This window comes from Perca flavescens, chromosome 7 (genome assembly GCF_004354835.1).
Source record: "Perca flavescens isolate YP-PL-M2 chromosome 7, PFLA_1.0, whole genome shotgun sequence".
NCBI classification, from domain to species: domain Eukaryota; kingdom Metazoa; phylum Chordata; class Actinopteri; order Perciformes; family Percidae; genus Perca; species Perca flavescens.
Window position 1 is genome coordinate 37,200,485 of NC_041337.1, and position 20,102 is coordinate 37,220,586.

At 41.9% G+C, this 20,102-nt stretch overlaps 1 protein-coding gene across 1 annotated transcript in view; it reads right to left on the bottom strand.

Moving 5' to 3' along the window:
• The window catches only part of LOC114558600 (uncharacterized), a 20,072-nt gene extending 3,820 nt beyond the window's left edge, over positions 1-16,252 (bottom strand). Inside the window, exons 1-5 of the mRNA XM_028582664.1 lie at positions 16,152-16,252; positions 12,297-12,459; positions 9,050-9,216; positions 6,963-7,002; positions 94-260 (exon numbers count right to left, since the gene is read on the bottom strand). Coding sequence (XP_028438465.1) covers positions 94-260; positions 6,963-7,002; positions 9,050-9,216; positions 12,297-12,459; positions 16,152-16,169 — 555 coding nt within the window. The 5' untranslated portion in view covers positions 16,170-16,252. The remainder of the gene's footprint in view (positions 1-93; positions 261-6,962; positions 7,003-9,049; positions 9,217-12,296; positions 12,460-16,151) is intronic.
• Positions 16,253-20,102: the final 3,850 nt, after the last annotated feature.

The following is a 20,102-nucleotide window of genomic DNA, read 5'->3' on the forward strand; positions in this document are numbered from 1 at the left end:
TGTGTGTGTGTGTGTGTGTGTGTGTGTGTGTGTGTGTGTGTGTGTGTGTGTGTGTGTGTGTGTGTGTGTGTGTGTGTGTGTGTGTGTTAGTACCTCCAGGTTGAGGATCTGCTCCCTCAGCAGCCTCTTCTCCTCCTGCTCCGTGTTCAGGGCCATCTCCAGCTCTGGTCCAAAGCAGTGAGTTATTGGACAGAGAGCAGCCGACCAGCCTAGCGCTGCCTGCTTAGCTACAATCTTCTCTACGCTCTTCTCTGACAGGCCTAAAGGGGGCGCCGCACACAGCAGGGGGGCAGTCTGTTAGGCCAGACACACACTACACCGGCTCCTCAGAGCTCCAGGACCAAACCTCACATCCGAGTTTCTGGCTGAGCAGCAAAGTCAAACATCAACGGTGAAAACTGTTCACTGCCGGCGAGCATTTCTCTGAACTCTGCAGCTTTTTCTTATTCAGGTCAAAAACTTTATTACAACAAACTACTAGGGCTGTCCTCGACTAAAGAACTCCTTAGTCGACTAACACTTAGAGGATTTAGTCGACTAATCGATTAGTTGATTTAACTGACAGAGCTGTGAGCTTTGAGAGGTGGTTAAGACTAGAAAAGCACAATATAAATTTAGTTAATTAACCATCTGTAAAACTCAGTTTCTCCACAATTAATCCTGCAAAAGCACCACTTTAAATCTTGTGTTTACCATAAATGTGCTCAGAAGTTTCTTGGAAATAAGTAATTAAGCATGAATAAGCATAAAAAATGACTAATCGACTAAAGAAATCTTAGTCGACTGAGACCAAAACTACCGATTAGTCGACTAATCGACTAAGAGGTGGCAGCCCTACAAACTAGGGCTGGGCAATATGAAGAAAATCAAATATCACGATATTTTTGACCAGATACCTCGGTACCGCAGCGATATTGTAGTGTTGACTATCGGTGCTTTCACAAAATATATTCACACAATGACATTTTTGATAAATAATCATCAGTAATGTGGATATAATGACTAAGTGGGTAAAGGTGAATAATAGAAAAGCTACAACAGTCTGGTCAGACAATGACATCACTTTACTGTAATGCAGCCTTTAAAACCAGGAAAAGACACTTATGTCATATAACAATATCCAAAATCTAAGACGCTATCTAGTCTCATATCACGATATCGATATAATATCTATATATTGCCCAGCTCTACAACAAACATCCGCAGCCTGATCATGGTCATGCTTTCACTGCATTTGTAAGTTACTCTGTATGGAGTTATATTCCTATCTTTACTCTAGAGCGTATTCTTTCAATTTGAGATTATTTCTCACTGATCTCACGTTCAGATTTTGTGATAATTTCCCTCCAAACCTTGCTCTCACACTCAAATAGTCACTGCTGCTCGCGCTTGGATTTGCTCGCGCTTGGATTTGCTCTGCTTGCGCTCAAACTTTCTGCTCGGACAGATGTCCTGCTCTCAGCTTTGGCCCTTCTCCTCGCACTCAGGCTGATTCTGCGCGCTTACAAATCTTCTCCTCTCGGATTTCTCCTGCGCTCTCGGATTGTTTGCTTTACAACCCTATCAAAATTCCCCAACCAATAGACCTTTTTCACGGCAGACATGTTGACATTTCATAGTAGGAAAAGCACAGGTGTATTCAAAACCATTACCGAGGTCCTGGTATTAAACCATTACTGATGGCTGCATTCCACTTAGGAGAGACCCTGGTATTAAACCATTACTGATGGCTGCATTCCACTTAGGAGAGACCCTGGTATTAAACCATTAATGATGGCTGCATTCCACTTAGGAGAGACCCTGGTATTAAACCATTAATGATGGCTGCATTCCACTTAGGAGAGACCCTGGTATTAAACCATTACTGATGGCTGCATTCCACTTAGGAGAGACCCTGGTATTAAACCATTACTGATGGCTGCATTCCACTTAGGAGAGACCCTGGTATTAAACCATTAATGTTGGCTGCATTCCACTTAGGAGAGACCCTGGTACTAAACCATTACTGATGGCTGCATTCCACTTAGGAGAGGTCCTGGTATTAAACCATTAATGATGGCTGCATTCCACTTAGGAGAGGTCCTGGTATTAAACCATTAATGATGGCTGCATTCCACTTAGGAGAGGTCCTGGTATTGTTCATGCTGACTCACTGAAATATCTTACTGGGACACTTGATGGAACTGAGCCATCGTTAAGGTTATCAATGTCAGCTGTGCTTTTCCTACTATGACAAGTCAACATGTCTGCTGTGGAAAAGGTCCATAGAATGCCAGGTGTAGTGTTGACCAATGAAATGATCCCTGCCCCGTTGAGGGTGCGTTCGTTTTACTTTTAGAACATCCCTTGCAGGTGGGTATACTGTACCTCCACGGTTCCTCCACTCCTGCCTTCCAGACATTTTTTTTTTTAATATGTCCTCCCTTTGCTTTATTACGACATTTGAAATAAAGATGGGAATATAACTCCATACCTCTGAGGAACACTTTGACAGGTGAATTATACTCTACATCCTCGTCGTCACTCCGCTTTGTGTTTTTCTGAACGATCCGACACATCTGGTAATATGGAACAAACCAAACATGGATGGGTGATGCCAAAAGTCATAATTAAAACACAAAATTAACATATTTGCTCCGCAAAAGGGGTCTCATCTTGTGCAGAATTAAATTTAGGGATACTCGTGCCAATACAATACCTTTAAGTTTCGGTAACAATACCAAAACTATACTTTTTTCAAAAGGTACTAATGTATACTTGTATTTTCTGTTTTTACTTGAACATGTTTACATGCTTTCATTTCTAAAACCCCTTTTGGTTTTTCCTACCATCTTTAGAAATATAACGTTTACTTCTGGAGATCTGGGTTTCTGTGAAATGTCTACAACCGGAATGTACTGTATAGGGGTCACAAGTTTAATCACAATACGATATTATATCGAGAAATAATTCATTCGTTTTTGGCTTTGCAGCTTTGCCAGAAAATACATGATTTAGGCTGCATTCCCACCGCCTGCGTCGGGGCAAAAATGCAGGTCTTTCTATTCATTTTGAATTGAGGGTGCTGGGGGGGTAGTAGAGAAACGCAACGCTGTGTCACGCTGCGGTGGCCAGTCATGTGACTGGAGATCTGACTTGTCAGAGTGTTGTAAGGTGGGGTGAGAGTCCCGTACAGGAAACAGGAAACATCACTGCACTCGCCATGTCTCGCTCCTCTCTTTTCTCTCTCTCTCTTTCTCTCTCCTGTGAAATGCCTAGAGATCGAGACCACCCTAGCGGCAGCAAATGTAATTAGCAGCCAGGGTCAGTCTAGCAACTCTCCGTTGACTTGCGAGCTGGAAAAAACCAAACTCTAGTCAGGCCAATCACATCGTGTATAGACTTGGTGGGCGGGGCTTATGGCTGCTGCTGCTACTGGTAAACAGAGGTCTTCTGGAAGACTCGGAGTTCAGCTTTTCTTTGAGAAAAGAACAAAGAACGGCACTGAAGTCATTCTTAACAAAGGGAGATGTGTTCGGAGTTTAAAGTTTAATCTATCAACTAGTATTGCTCTGATTGGTTGGAGAGCTATCCTATTGCGTGCAGAGAGAATCTGAAAGACAACCGTTTATCCCGCCCCTCGGATTGAGCCCTGACCAATGGGGTAAGTTCCCAGACCTCAACATCTGGATGTGGGTCTGGCTGGTCAGGCTAGCTGCCTTCAAGTGCGGTCGGAAACTTGGAAAATAAACTGTCTGACCTAAAACAGTAACCGCGAAATAAAAAGTCTACTTGTGGATTGTTGGGGTTAAAGAACACAAGAGGACATCATACAAATGGGCCGTTTCAGTGACACTATGCCCACCGCACCGCCCTTCGGAGAATCGCCGGTACGCATGCCCACTTTGGGTTGTTCCTCAGCTTGTAGTGTGTGTCTGCCCTGAGCCAGCTAGCTGCTCTACGCTTTACCAAAGCCAGGCTGCCAGTTCACCGTTAACTCTCAAACAGAAACCAGTTTAAATAATGTCCAGCAGGAACCAAACATGGAGAATTTGAGTTGTACTGTAGCTGTTAAGGAAAATAACAGCCAGTATATGAGAATTTAGTGCAACCAGCAGCATGAAAAAAGGGCCACACTGACGGGGTTCATGTGTTCTTATCTATTATTAAGAACTAATTTAGAATAACAGTAACATGCTGAACCTTTGAGTTGATGTCGACTAGATTTCTCTCTCAAACAACAGCTGGAATAATTGGCTGGATGAGTTAGTCGTTGATTTGTTTGAATGATTTAAGGGGGTGAATATGCAAAAGGATTGCGCAGCTTTTGCAGCAGCTAAACCTGCACAGATACACCAAAAATAAACTGTGTAATTCTCAAAGGCTGAAATGCGCTGCACTGCCATGCAATCAGCGTCTCGGTTCTCCTGTAATTAAATAAGGAAATAATGCATTCGCTGCAACATTGTCCCCTTTCTAATGCAGTTGCTAAAAAGTCCAATTCACAAAGATCATCGCTACTTGCCACACGCAGTTACAGTGGGATTATTAGCATCTGTATCGAGTTTGTGGTTATCGAGCGCAGTTATAACAAGTGTCCTCCGATCTGATCATCTTCTCTCACAGTCTGAAGACTTGGAGCAGAAAAATAATTTGCACAGCTATTACAGGAGGCAGGTGTGTAGGAGAGGGACGAATACAGAACTCACCATCCATCCAATCTAGATTTCTTTGGGATGGTACGTAATTACTTCTACACTGGCCAACTGAAATAGAAAGCCAGCCTGTTCTCTCCTCTCCCCTCCGGAAGAAGGTATCGGGCAGTAAAAGGTCAAACAAGCAGGCTGTTAACACGAGGTATCTATCCATCCATCCATCTATCCATTCATCCATCTATCCATTCATCCATCCATCTATCCATTCATCCATCTATCCATTCATCCATCCATCCATCTATCCATTTATCCATCTATCCATTTATCCATCTATCATCCATCCATCTATCCATTCATCTGTCATCCATCCATCCATCCATCCATCCATCCATCCATTATCAATCCATCCATCCATTCACCCACCCATCCATCTATCATCCATCCATTATCCATCCATCCATCTATCCATTTGTCATCCATCCATTCATTATCAATCCATCCATCCATTCATTCACCCATCCATCTATCATCCATCCATTATCCATCCATCCATCTATCCATTTATCATCCATCCATTCATTATCAATCCATCCATTCACCCATCCATCTATCATCCATCCATTATCCATCTATCATCCATCTATCATACATCCATCTATCAATCTATCAATCTATCATTGTAACTATATAAACTGTAAACTGATGTTATGTATTGATGTCTTGTTTCATGTTGGGGGAATGTGATTGGTCGACAGTCACCTCCAACAAAAGACGGCTTCTCAGCTTCTAACACCATTGAAGGACGGTTACATTAATCTTAGCAAGTTAGCCAGTGTGCAGTATTTTCTTAGCACTGACAGACTGGATGTTAAATGTCTCTGTCCCCTTTAAGTTCCCTCCTAAGGTTTAGACGAATGCCTCTGTCTACACCGCGTCGGTCAGAACATTTCATTTTGTCTTTTTCTCTTTCGGACCCCTTCTGCCAACCGGGTTCTTGCTGCAAAGGCAACATTCATACTTTGCACGCAGATGGAAGCAATCAGAGGCTAAACTCTAATGAAATGTAGAATCATTAGCAGTATCATTTGTGAATCGGTCCTTGAGACGGGACCATAGACCGTATAATATTAATGGACCTAAAGTATCCGGTTCAACGAAGTGCTGCAAATGCGGAAGTGCCTTAAACCTGTATTCTCTCTGACTACCAGCAGGGGAGACTCCTTAAACCTGCAATATCTGACTACCTGCATTATATCTGACTAAACCTGCATTATATCCAGCAGGGGAGACTCCTTTAAACCTACCAGCATTAAACCTATTATATCTGACTACCAGCAGGGGCAAACCTGCAATATCTGACTACCAGCAGGGGACACTTGCAAATCTGACTACCAGGAGGTCTGTTTATCTGACTACCAGAAGTCTTGCAAAAGGAGGTCTGTTTCTGTAGAAGTCTATGAAAAGTGACCCACTTCTCACTGGATTTATGACCTAAGTAAACATTTTCATAATGAGTTTATGGTCTCAATCGCTAGTTTTAAGTCTTCTGCAACACAGAATGATGTTCATCTCTCTTATACGTAATATAACTATTTGGGACAAAGATATATTTAAAACCTAGCGGAGCTAAATCCGACCTCGAATTATGACAGCTAGCTTTCAGCAGCAGTTAGCACTTTCACCGCCAGATTGGCGGTGAAAGTGTGTAACGTAGAGTGTTAGCAGCGTTGCTAACTCTCAGCTAACGTCGCAGTCAGATAGGACCCAACAGTGTATGGCCCCTCCCTCTCTCCACCCTCAGTCCTCCCTCTCTCCTCCCTCAGCCCTCCCTCTCTCCTCCCTCTCGTCTAACCTTATCAAACTCGACGACTCATAGCAGATCTCCACCAACCAATGACGTCACACATGCTCTGTTCATTAATATTAACAGTCAATGGACGGGACAGATAGCGGCTGCAAGTGATGCGCAACTCATGTTGATATCAGAGCCCACAATCCATTCTTTGTGAATTTGGCCATCAGTGTACTCCTTTAGATTCACTCACAACAGTGTGTGTTCAAAGTATTAAAGGCAAGTCAGCAGAAATCAGCTTATTGTGAAATTCAAGTGCTTCACTGGTCTGTTAGTCGATTAATATCTAAAGTATTTCATTATTAGTTAATGCAAATACAGTTAATGTTTTACTGTGACTGTTTGTTAGATTAGTTTATGTATATGATTAAATAGATTGCACAAATCTCGGTTTATCATCATCAGACCAGAGAATTATTGAAGATCACATGAGAGGAAGTTCTTGCCGTCTAATAAGAGAGAAAGTGTAAACTCACCATGCAGCTGTTTCTCGGTGTTTTCCAGCTGAGCCTCGGTCTGCAAACAGGAAGAGAAAACACAGGATTAAAATACAGACACACCTCTATAGAAATGATCAATTCTGAGTGTTCATCTCTCACTTTTAGGGATGTCCCGATTAGCTGTTTTTTTTGGGCCCCCTGATCCCGATATCTGCAGATACAGAGTCCTGATCCGATACTTGTATTTGCTTTTAACACCACGTACCACTTCAGAAAACATTACTCTCTCTAAGTACCAGCATTATTACTGTTATACAGTACTGTTGATGTGCAACTGTGCTAATGTCTTGCTGCTTCCTTTAGCTCTGCATGGCTTACTGAGAAAGCTTATTTTTTGCTCTAGCTGTCTGTCTGGTGTCTTGTTGATTTATGTCTGTGTAGGTTAACCTGTACTAATGTCTTGCCGTTTCCTGTTGCTTTGGTCTAAAATCATCTGGCCAAAGGACTACAGTTTAAAATTAGCCAGCTGGCTAACATTGGCCCATTTACAGAAATGTTAAATGTGTGTTGTCCTTTATAAAATAAAGAATAAGAATAGGGCTACCCTCTTCAGCTACGGATAGTTAGACTGTTAACGAAGGAGGCCGGTTCATTCCTAAAAACATTATTTATCGTTGACAGCCACAGACCCGCTGGTCTGAACAAGTGGCCTATATAAGAGATATAACTGTTTGCCGTTTTGCCAAATAACTAAACAAACAAAGTAACTAAAAGATTTCTTCAGCTATATACATCTACAGTAATTTAGTGCAGTTAGCATTCCTTGTTAACCCTTGTGTTGTCTTCCCATCAACAATGCAACTTTTGTTTTTCTGGGTCAAAATGTATCTTTACCTTACACCCTAATCACACCTAGCTAAAAAATGTAACTTTTTTTTTCAACGTTTTAGACGTCTTTTTCGACACTTTTGTTGCTTTTTCACAACGTTTTTTCTGCACCTTTTGACGTTTTTTAATTTTTTTAACAGATTATTTTTTGGGCATTTTAAGCCTTTATTTTGACAGGACAGCTGAAGACATGAAAGGCGAGAGAGGAGGGGGGATGACATGTGTAATGGGAAAAATTACATTTAAGCATAATTCCTTATATTTTTATGTTTTATTTCTACTTTAATTCTCTCACATTATTGAAAGACAGTTTATCTCAGTTTCTGCTTAAACTGCTGAGGTGTCCAGTCTGGAACATAATGTGAGCTCTGTTTGCCTGATCCGATAAAGGTACAAGGTCACCCTAAAACTATCTCATGTTTTCCCATGCCAGTTAAGATGTAACTGGGGGGTGAAAGTCGTACAGGGAGGAGGAGGTGAGATGACTCCAAGATGTCTCTTGCATTTCTCTGATTGTCTTCATGTGTATCAGATTGCGTGTAAGAATTGTAGCGTCATAATAATCCAAGTGCGTGTGTGTTGTCACTCTGAAGATGTATATAAGCCTGGTGTTTCTGTTCACTCATTGGAGAAACTGACTCCACACTGGGCTGAGGCCTTTTGTGAAACCATGATGCTCCTATATTTGCAATATCTTTCTTAATAAAATACAAAAACCCAACTTGGTTCTATAGTCTCAGACTGTCTTATGTGTTTCATTATACTAAACTCTGAAAACTCTTCCCCCTGCTGCAAAGGAAACTTCCACGACACATGCAGCAAAGGGGACGCATGTTGGAGTCCAACCCGCGGCCCGCTGCGTCGAGGAGTAGACCTCTATATATGGGCGCACGTTTTACCAGCTGAGCTCTCCGGGCGCCCTTTTTCCCAAATTCTTGAAGCTTTTCCCGACATTTTTGACACTTTTTTCAATGTTCTTTTATAAATACAAATTTAAGTTAAAATGCTATGAAATTGAATAAAAATTGTGAAGAACGTTGTCCACAATTTGTCTTGAAAAATAAAATGTGGTTGACAGAAACCCAAATTTCTTATATATAAAACTTTTTGAAAGTGGGTCAAATTGTCCCCGTATCGGCATGTATAAAATGTCAACATCTGCGATTTCCTCAAAGAACTTAAAAAGCTGCATAAATTAAACTGAATATTCTTTCCAGAATCACTCCGTCGGTCACCTGTTCCAGCCTCTCATTGGTTCCCTCTGCGGCCGGCTCCTCCCCTCTCCCTGTGACATCAGAGACTCCGTTGGCGCCGGCTGAGCCGTCTGTCTCCGTGGTAGCGCTCTGGTTGCCCTGGGCGACCGCCTGTTTCTGGAGCTCCTTGTCGTAGCGCTCCTGGAGGGCTACAGGAAGAAAATCGAGTCAATTCATTCATTCATTTATTCTTCTACCTCAAATCGGTCATGTTAAAAAACTAAAACTGACTGGGACTGACTGGGGATCCCCCGTTCTGTCGTCCAATCCCCACTAACTCTGTCTTCCCTAAACGCCTACGCAGCCAGATGTTAAAGTGCCCATATTATGAAAAAAACATTTTTTCTGGTGATTTGGGGGGTTATTTTGTGTCTCTGGTGCTTCCACACACATACAAACTTTGAAATAAATCCATCCATGGTGTTCTGAGTGAGATCTGATTTCTGAATGTGTCCTGTCTTCAGTCTCCTGGTGAGCTGGTCAAAATCGGCTCGGACTGTGACGTCACAGTCTGAAATGAGCTGGCTAACCACAACCGTTAGCTCGTAGCGTTAGCGTTAGCATGCTAACGCTAGCATGCTACGTCGTTCTCAATAGCAAAGCACTGCTACAACACACACAAGTTCACCATAATCCACATAAGAACTACTTCCATGTGCGCCCTGGTTTAGAAGAAGTCTCCCAGCTGATCCTGCCTTGGAACTGACTGAAGTTGGAGAAACAGGCTTTCTTTTACTGTCTATGGAGCTAGCTGACATGATCTACATCTGAGCTACTGAGCATGTGCGAGTGCAATCAAAGATAGTACAGAAGAAGAAGATGAAAAGAGGTCTCACTCTGTAGCTAAAACAGAAACCAGGTGAAAAGAGGATCTGCAGCAGTGAGAGAGAGCTGTGCAGTACAACAAAAATATGGTGTTTTTTGATAATTAAACCATGTAAACATATTCTGGTACAACCTTAAAATACAGATATGAACCTGAAAATGAGCAGAATATGGGCGCTTTAAACTAGAGATTCACCGAATCCAGATTTTTGGGGTTCAGGCGAATACTGAATCCTACTCCCATCCTCAGTCCATGAACACAGTAAACACATTCATCAAGTAAACAACATCCACAGCTGTGTATTTTTCATTTTATTTCCCTCAAGTTGCCGCTCAAGTCAGTGGCTATAATTTCCCCAATTGCTGCATGAATGGCTTTGGCTCGTAGGTGATCTGAGGCGCACTGTTTGTTCGGCGTAGGGCAAAGCTGGTAATGTTGGTTTAGGATCCTCGCCACCACCAGACCAATCAGCATTGAACAGATTGAACATGTAGCTGGACTTGAATGGCCTTCTTTTGACTGAAAGTTCTGCCAAACAACAACTTTTTCTGCTCACCAGATCCATGTCCACTTTCTCACAGCCTCCTGCTCACCAGATCCATGTCCACTTCCTCCCAGCCTACTGCTCACCAGATCCATGTCCACTTTCTCACAGCCTGCTGCGTTGAACGCTCCACCTACGTAACACCTTCCCGTAATCAACGGCGCCTTCATTACAGTGACCAGCGTAGCGCGCCTAGTGCAAGCGTAGGGTTCGGTTTCCTGGGAAAAAATTGTAAGGTTCAAGAAACCGAACCCCGACAAAAAGTCCAATACTCAGCCGAATCCGAAGCCGAATCCTGGATTCGGTGCATCCCTGTGTTAAAGCCAGTTCAGGGAAGTGTGGTAGGAAATAGGTAAAGTTTTATTTATTCTTGCTATTACTCAGCATCTTGTTAACTAAGCATAAACAAGTATACTTCATGACAAGTATCCAATATTGGAGGAAAAACACACGTTTTTATCTATTGTTTCACTTATTATACTTCCCGTTCCCACTTGGACAAAAGCCAGAAAGTCTGTAATAAATTGGATGAACTTCATAGATAGTTGTAAACGCAAAATAGCAAAAGTAGGAGATTTGTCTGCATTTGGAAAGAGGATTAAGAATAAACATAAATAATCTGTACTTTTAGCGTGGGAAAAAGAAAGCGTAAGATCCTTTTAGTTTAACATGAAACAGCCCCAAACATCACCAAACTCCACCAGACTCCATGTAAATAATCAGTACTTTTAGCGTGTATAGAGCCAGCATATCTCCACCAGACTCCATGTAAATAATCAGGACTTTTAGCGTGTATAGAGTCAGCATATTTCCACCAGACTCCATGTAAATAATCAGGACTTTTAGCGTGTATAGAACCAGCATATCTCCACCAGACTCCATGTAAATAATCAGGACTTTTAGCGTGTATAGAGCCAACATATCTCCACCATACTCCATGTAAATAATCAGGACTTTTAGTGTATAGAGCCAGCATATAGAGCCCATGTAAATAACATATAGAGCCAGCATATTTCCACCAGACTCCATGTAAATAATCAGGACTTTTAGCATGTATAGAGCCAGCATATCTCCACCAGACTCCATGTAAATAATCAGGACTTTTAGTGTGTATAGAGCCAGTATATTTCCACCAGACTCCATGTAAATAATCAGGACTTTTAGCATGTATAAGCCAGCATATCTCCACCAGACTCCATGTAAATAATCAGGACTTTTAGCGTGTATAGAGCCAGCATATCTCCACCAGACTCCATGTAAATAATCAGGACTTTTAGCATGTATAGAGCCAGCATATCTCCACATGTAAATGGGTGAATTAAGGGTCTATTTCAACCAAACCAGAGTGGTGATTGTTGGAACAGTGGAAAGATGAACCAAGACGGACTTTGACAGTTTTATTTAGTTTCTGTCCACTTTGAATGAAGTGTGTTTTACGATGATAAAAGTCCTGATTATTTACATGAGTCTGGTGGGTTTGGTTTCATGTTAAACTAAAAGGATCTTACTCTTTAACTAAAAGGTCTATCTCTGTATAGATCCTTTCCATAATGTTGTCAGACACTTAGAATAATAATCTGAGTCTGTCAGCAGCAACAACAGATCTTTTAGTGGACTCTAACTGATGCTGAACATTGGTCCTGTAGGGTTACATTACAGCTTGTTTTCTTGTTTAATACTGGACCAGTTTAACAAGATTGTTGTTCACATCAGTCACAAAAACATGGGGACATAGAGTCCAGGTTTAAAAATACCAAAATTATTCTTGAAGAGCTGTGAAAAGATGAATCTACAAGCTGCTGCTGTCTGAAACATCTGTTTACCCCCCCAACCCCCCACATAAAGCTACAACAACTCACCTTTCATTTGCTTCTGGAGGGTGGAGTTTTCGGCCTGGAGGCGGAGCATCTCTCCATCGACAGGACTGGATGTGGGGTTGGGTGGTGCGCTGGAGGCAGACGTGGCTCCTCCTTCCTTCAGACCCTGGTTCTCCTGTTCCAGCTCCTCGATCTGCGTACACAGCTGGAAACCAACAACAGAGGTATTATCATTAGAAAGTGTGGCAGGCTGGCTGTGCGTCTTCAGCAGGAGCCAACGGGATTGCAGCTGACAGCCACAGGCAATAACTAAAGCATACAGGGCCCTATTTTAACAATCTAAGCACATGGCTGCAGGTTAGGGTTGGGCGGTAATACGGTATACTGCGAGCTCTTAAAAATAACAACGGTATCAGTTTCAATACCATCATTAAAATAAATGCAATGCACTTATATAGGAGACAAGGATTAAATATTAAATATAATTTATGTAATTATGTGTGGTTATCATGTGTGGAGGAGAAAGTAGTGTTTTCTGTAAGTTGTTGTTATGTTATTATTGTTCCAGTATTAGTGTTTGGTATTCAGTTTCTGAACGCTGCACAAGCCAGCAGTTTGGTGGCGCCGTCTGAGCCTTACATCATCATTTTTAATTAGTCACGGTGATACCGTCTACCGCGGTAACATAGGGAGGAGGAGGTTTGACGGTATCAACATTTGGATACCGCCCAACCCTAGCTCAAAGCCTTTATTTCCGTGTCAAAAACCACTGTAACTTTCTGCTAAGATATATTATGGGACTTTCTTGCAACGAAAATGCGGGGATTATTTGCGGCGAAAGTGCGGCATATTTGAAAAAATGCAGCCCACACCTGAATAAATATGCGGACTTTTGGCTGATTATGCGTTTTCTGGAGGGACTGACTAAAGGAGTAGTCTATATCGATAAAGTTTAATTTATGGGATTGTTCCTGTGCGGCCACAGGTTCCACCAGATGTCCCTCTCTTCAGCCGCAGTGTTTCCTCTATGTTGATTGGCAAATGGCGGTCCGCCACGGTTAGATTTCTCCCGCCACGGTATCAGAAAAAAGCCGTCTATCAGCAGTGATTGTTAGAGAGTCGCAGAATAGCGTGAACACACGAGCTTCACAACGTGAGTGGGCACGCGTGCCACTCAGAGAAAAGAGAGAAAGAAAAAAGTCAGGCTGTCCGGAGGACCCGGTTGAGATGGTATGTGTGTATCCTTGAGAACTGTAAGTAGTATAGCCTAACTTATATTGTCAGTTCATTTAAGCCTGTGTTAGTCTATAGTTCTTACACATTTTTAGTTTCACCTTCACCTGCTTGCTAAATTGCACGTGGCTGTTGATTCTATACAACGCCCTCGATATCATATCATGGCATAGTAGGCTAAACCGGGATTATTTCATACATTCATGTCGGCCCCACTAGAGTCCGGATCGGGCCGAATTTTTCGACAGGTATTAAGAAATTTGTGTCCGAGCCCGACACAGTTAAAATCTCATGTTTTTCCTCATACTAATGACACATGTGGGCTACGTTTGTTTGAGTGGAAAGCCCTTTTTTATTAAGCAACTGTAGGAAGGCATTCGGAAATGTCAACAGATGAGGCATCAGCGCACACGGGGCAACAAGCGCACATTAATCAGCTGTTAAAATGTTCAGTGTGTAAACCTCTCCTCATCGCTTCGTTTCCGACCGTGATCAGAGAACCAGGGGAGACTCGTTACCTCCAGGGCCCTCGTTATAACATCAATAACCTCTAACTCTGCTCCGGTCGCATCTACAGCAGGTCTGCTTCCTCTTTCTCTATCTCCCTTCTGCCCACTTAGGCTACCACCTTAATGCCCTTAATGCCCACACTTGTTACTCGAGAACACTAGTTACGTTTCTCTGACAGAGACTATGATTATTACTAAGCAACCAAGATGCATCTTCAACCACGCAAAAGATTAAAAACAAAACCGCGAAAATGGCCAAAATAGGTAAAAGTGATTGGATTTTCTTTGCCTTTTGTGTAATGCATATAGCCTAAAAACTATTTTAAATGAAAATACAGACTCTTTTAGGAAAAGTCAGGTACCAGCAGGATTGTATTTTTTTATTTAGCAAAGTTATTACACATATACATTTCAAAAGTCCAGGCCACAGGGGGACCATCTAGCAGCATGTGTGCTACTCAGTATTAATGGGCCACCTCTTTCTGAACTCCCCTATGACCGAGTTAACCTTATAGCCTTGGAGTTATTTTTCCAAAAGACAAGAAAAATCAAATGCACAAACAGCAAGGCTGACAACTTTGCCACTGAGGCAAATATGCAATTAGTTTCATTATGAATGGTTTCATACTATATATAACCTACTTTTGGTTTTGGTTTCCCTATGAAGACTTTCTTGTAAAATTCATTTTGTAGACCTATAGTTCCTCAAAAATACAGTTCAGTCAAAACGAAATCAAAATATGCCTCGTTGTGTGTGAATAGAGGTGAATAAATATATTTGTTTGTGTTGCAGCGAAGTGTCAGTTCTGACAGATCTGCCCCCACTGCTAAAAAAAAAATCCTAGAGGAAACACTGAGCCGGACGTCCCGTCCCCTTCCTCTGTCCCTGTGTTGGGGTTCTATCCTCCGGCTGATTTGTGAGGACTATGGTTAACTGCTCCTCAGATCTCTGCAGGGTAAATCCAGACAGCTAGCTAGACTATGGCCCAATCCCAAAGTCCGGACTCACAGACTCACGGACTTTGGTGCGGCGCTCGCCTTGAATTCGTAAGGGCTTAGGGTTGTCCCAATGTCGAATTTCAAAGGGCGTGAGGGTTTGAGTACACACTTACCGAGCCCTTTCCGTGAGTCTGCATCGATGCAGACTTCACCAAAGGAATTACCCACAGTTCAAAGCGCTGTGACGCGTTTACATGGAGACCGTGTGGAAATCCGGAAATTACAAAAGGTAAACAACAGCACGACACTCGGCCACGGAACAGACCAACCTGTTGTCCAGCTTGTAAAACAAGAGCTTGAAATAATGTGGAATCACGCAGCCGTCTCCTGTGCCTTGGCCATGCGGAAAGCAACAAACTTAAAATGAAAATTCCCAAACCGGCAAGTGTCAGCAACATCCTTTTTATTAAACGTTGCCAAGGTAACATGTGATCTTGTGTGAAGTGCTGTCCCAATTCCATTTATACCTATTTGAGCCCATGTGGCCTCACACACTCACTCACTTAGCACCTAAGATCAATTAAGTCTGTGAGTCTTTAGTCCTTAGTCCTCAGGGCTCACTTTGGGATTGGGCCTATCTGTCCAATCTGAGTTTTCTGTCGCACGACTAAAACTACTTCTGAACGTACACATGTTCCACCAAAACCAGTTCCTTCCTGAGACTAGTTAGCAGAGGCACCGTGGCTCCGTCCGTAGCTTAGCCCCGCCCACGACGATTGTGATTGGTTTAAAGAAATGGCAATAAACCAGAGCACATTTTTCTCCCATCCAGGAATGCTGTGTGGACGAGCCAGACCATCCTCTGCAGCTCTGTGGAGGAAGGTCTGGCAAAGCGAGACTAGTTAATCCGTGACACTATATACACTGCATATTTGTTCCCTACGAGTCTATTTTCTTCCATTTTGTGAATCTAACTGCAAGTGTTGAGCCAGTGTTTTCATGGGCGCCCGGGTAGCTCAGTTGGTAGAGCGTGCGCCCATATATAGAAGTTTACTCCTTGACGGAGCATCAACGGTTTCGACTCCGACATGTGGCCCTTTGTTCTCCCCTCTCTCTCCCCCCTTTCATGTCTTCAGCTGTCCTGTCAAAATAAAGGCCTAAAATGCCCAAACAAACCGTTTTTAAACTGCATGTAAGCGCGCTGAGTCAGCGTTACCTTGGAGAGTTCGGTCATCAGCGTGCTGTTCTGTAGCCTGAAGTCTTCCTCCTGACTGTGCAGTTTCCCCTTGAAGCATCTCGTTCTCACTCAGCAACGCATCCACCTCCTGCAAGAAGCCACAACAAACGGGATTACTAATTAATAATGTCCGTTTCCAGCTCGTATTCTAAATCTAAACACTAGGGGTGTGACGAGACGCTTACTCCACGAGACGAGACACATCACGAGATCGGGTTCACGAGAACGAGACGAGATTTCTCGTCGAGGTGAAAAGTTGTCTCGTGAGGCGATGCGATGTCAGCGTGATGGAGCGTGGAGTTACTATTGAAGATCCCCCTGCCACTTTTAAATCATTTGTGTGGCAACATTTTGGTTTTCCTGCGGAAATAATAAACGGCGAAAGAGTGACAGACAAGACGAACGCAATATGTGAACATTGTAAGAAAAGAATGCCGTATACCGCGGCTAACACGAGCACTATGCAAAAACACTTACAGCACCACCACAGCTCTCTACTAACTACTGCACCCGCGGTGCAGTAGTTAGTAGTTAGTAGTAGTTAGTAGTAGTTAGTAGTTTTTCTTACAATGTTCACATATTGTGTTCGTCTTGTCTGTCACTCTTTCGCCGTTTATTATTTCCGCAGGAAAACCAAAATGTTGCCACACAAATGATTTAAAAGTGGCAGGGGGATCTTCAATAGTAATTCCACGCTCCATCACGCTGACATCACATCGCCTCACGAGAAATCTCGTCACGTTTTAATCTCGCGAGATCTATTACAACGAGATTTCGTCACACCCCTACTAAACTTCTATACTGTCTAAATGAAGGCTGCAGCCGTCTGCGTGGACGTGGACAAAGATAAAAGAAAGAAAAGGATTAGAAAAGTTAAAACTATTCATCACACAAATGAATTACAATGTTAGAAATACTGAAGCTAGATTTAAATAACAACACAAAATATAGATCACATGTGTCAAACTCGAGGCCCACGGGCCAAATCCGGCCTGTTGTAGATTTAGATCCGGCCCGTATATCAGTTTAGGTTCACAATACATTTTGGTCTGCCTAGTTGTGCACCAACCCAAAAACACAGGAAAGTGTTTTTTAATCTGCAATTACGTCACATTCAAAGCAGAATTTGGCAGATTGTCCGACTCTGGGACTCAGAAATTCCCCCAGAGGAAGCAGAGAGAGAGTTTTCATATTCAGGCTGAGAAACTGTTGTTAAAAAAAAAATGTAATCATTGTTTTGCTTGATCAGAAAAAAACTAAATCTGCAGATTGTGGTTTGTTGTTTTACAGTTTTCAGCGGTGATACAGGATGAAAATGTGGGGGGAGATGTGTCAAGATTGGGAGTTCTATTTTATTTCTTCCCGTCCACCATGAAAATAAACTTTTTTTGGCACTTTTGCGACGTTTTTGACACTCGACACACACATTTTTATGTGACTTTTTTTTTTAATGGTAATTAAAGCTAATTTAAATGACATTATACCTCGTTTTTAGTAAAAACATTTTTAGAATTTATAAATTGTTTCGACTAATAATTAAGATCAGAGACTTTTTAGTGGATCACAGTTTAATGTTAAATTTTAGTGTTAGACAGTTTTGAAAACATAAAAAAATATTCAATAAAATTTACTAAAACACCCCAAATTCAGGTAAAGTAATCATTCATTGTACCTGTGAAGATTGTTATATGGGTTCTGTACAAAGTACATCATGCATCCATGTTATTTTTGGCCAATATGGTTGTTAAGAAACCCATATTCTCTTATATAAAAAGCTTTGAAAATGGGTCAAATTTGACCCTGGGACAACACAAGGTTTAAATATTTTAAATATTTGTAAATCTATTGAAGGTCTACAAAAAAGGTCTGAAAAAAGATCTACAGAAAAGCTGTGGAAAAACTGTGTGTAATCTGGGGGAAAACTGATGAAAAGAAAAACATTTCTGCTGGAATAGCTGCAGGAAATCTGTGGAGAAACTGTGTGTAATCTGTGGGAATATCTGTGTGTAATCTGTGGGAATATCTGTGTGTAATCTGTGGGAATATCTGTGTGTAATCTTTGGGAAAACTGTGTAATCTGTGGGAATATCTGTGTGTAATCTGTGGGAATATCTGTGTGTAATCGGTGGGAATATCTGTGTGTAATCGGTGGGAAAACTAATCTGTGGGAATATCTGTGTGTAATCTGTGGGAATATCTGTGTGTAATCTGGGGGAATATCTGTGTGTAATATTTGGGAAAACTTTGTGTAATCTGTGGGAATATCTGTAATCTGTGGGAATATCTGTGTGTAATCTGTGGGAATATCGGTGTGTAATCTGTGGGAATATCTGTGTGTATATCTGTGTATAATCTGAGGGAATATCTGTGGGAATATCTGTGTGTAATCTGTGGGAATATCTGTGTGTAATCTGTGGGAAAACTGTGTGTAATCTGTGGGAATATCTGTGTGTAATCTGTGGGAATATCTGTGGGAATATCTGTGTGTAATTTAAAGGAATATCTGCGTGTAATCTGTGGGAATATCTGTGTGTAATCTGTGGGAATATCTGTGTATTATCTGGGGGAATATCTGTGTAATCTGGGGTAATATCTGCGTGTAATTTGTGGGAATATCTGCGTGTAATCTGTGGGAATATCTGTGTGTAATCTGTGGGAATATCTGTGTGTAATCTTTGGGAAAACTGTGTGTAGTCTGTGGGAATATCTGTGTGTAATCTGTGGGAATATCTGTGGGTAATTTAAGGGAATATCTGTGTGTAATCTGTGGGAATATCTGTGTATTATCTGGGGGAATATCTTTGTGTAATCTGGGGTAATATCTGTGTGTAATATGGGGGAATATGTTTGTGTAATCTTTGGTAAAACTGTGTAATCTGTGGGAAAATGGTGTGTAATCTGTGGGAATATCTGTGTGTAATCTGTGGGAATATCTGTGTGTAATCTGGGGGAATATCTGTGTGTAATCTGGGGGAATATCTGTGTGTAATCTGGGGGAATATCTGCGTGTAATTTGTGGGAATATCTGCGTGTAATCTGGGGGAATATCTGTGTATAATCTGGGGGAATATCTGTGTATAATCTGGGGGAATATGGGTGTGTAATCTGGAAGAAGGTCTGCAGCAATCCTGAGCAGTAGAGCATGCTAAAGATCGGTGTAAATGATAAAAACTCACCTGAGCTTTCTTGCTCTTATTCAGAGCCTGATGAGAAAAAGAAAATCATGAAATTAAATGACAACAATCATCAGATCTAAATCTGCTGTTTGAAATAACTGATTTGATAATCTGAGAATTACAGTCTGATTTCAACAGCTCTTTTTTATATTTATTAGAATATCAAACATTCTGAATTCAACCCTCCAAATTCAGGTGAAAGTCTGTTTTTGTTCAGAGAATATTAATAATCACTAATAATTAAGTTTTCGTTACCTTCTGTGCTTTGACAAAATCTCTCTCCAGAACCACATTCTTCTGACGGACAGCATTCAGTTCTGAAACACAGCGAACATCATTAGAACGGGGAGCGACATTATCGATATGATAATAATTCATCCTTAACTAAGAATATACAGTGCTCAGCACACTTTTACACAGCCTAATAGCTGGTTTGATTTGCATTGAGAGATGATTTTACGGAAAGAACCCCATGCCAATCTCTAGGTATGGTGAAGGGTATGTGATGATGTGGGGGTATGGTGAAGGGTATGTGATGATGTGGGGGTATGTTGAAGGGTATGTGATGATGTGGGGGGTATGGTGAAGGGTATGTGATGATGGGGGGGGTATGGTGAAGGGTATGTGATGATGTGGGGGGGTATGGTGAAGGGTATGTGATGATGTGGGGGGTATGTTGAAGGGTATGTGATGATGTGGGGGTATGGTGAAGGGTATGTGATGATGTGGGGGTATGGTGAAGGGTATGTGATGA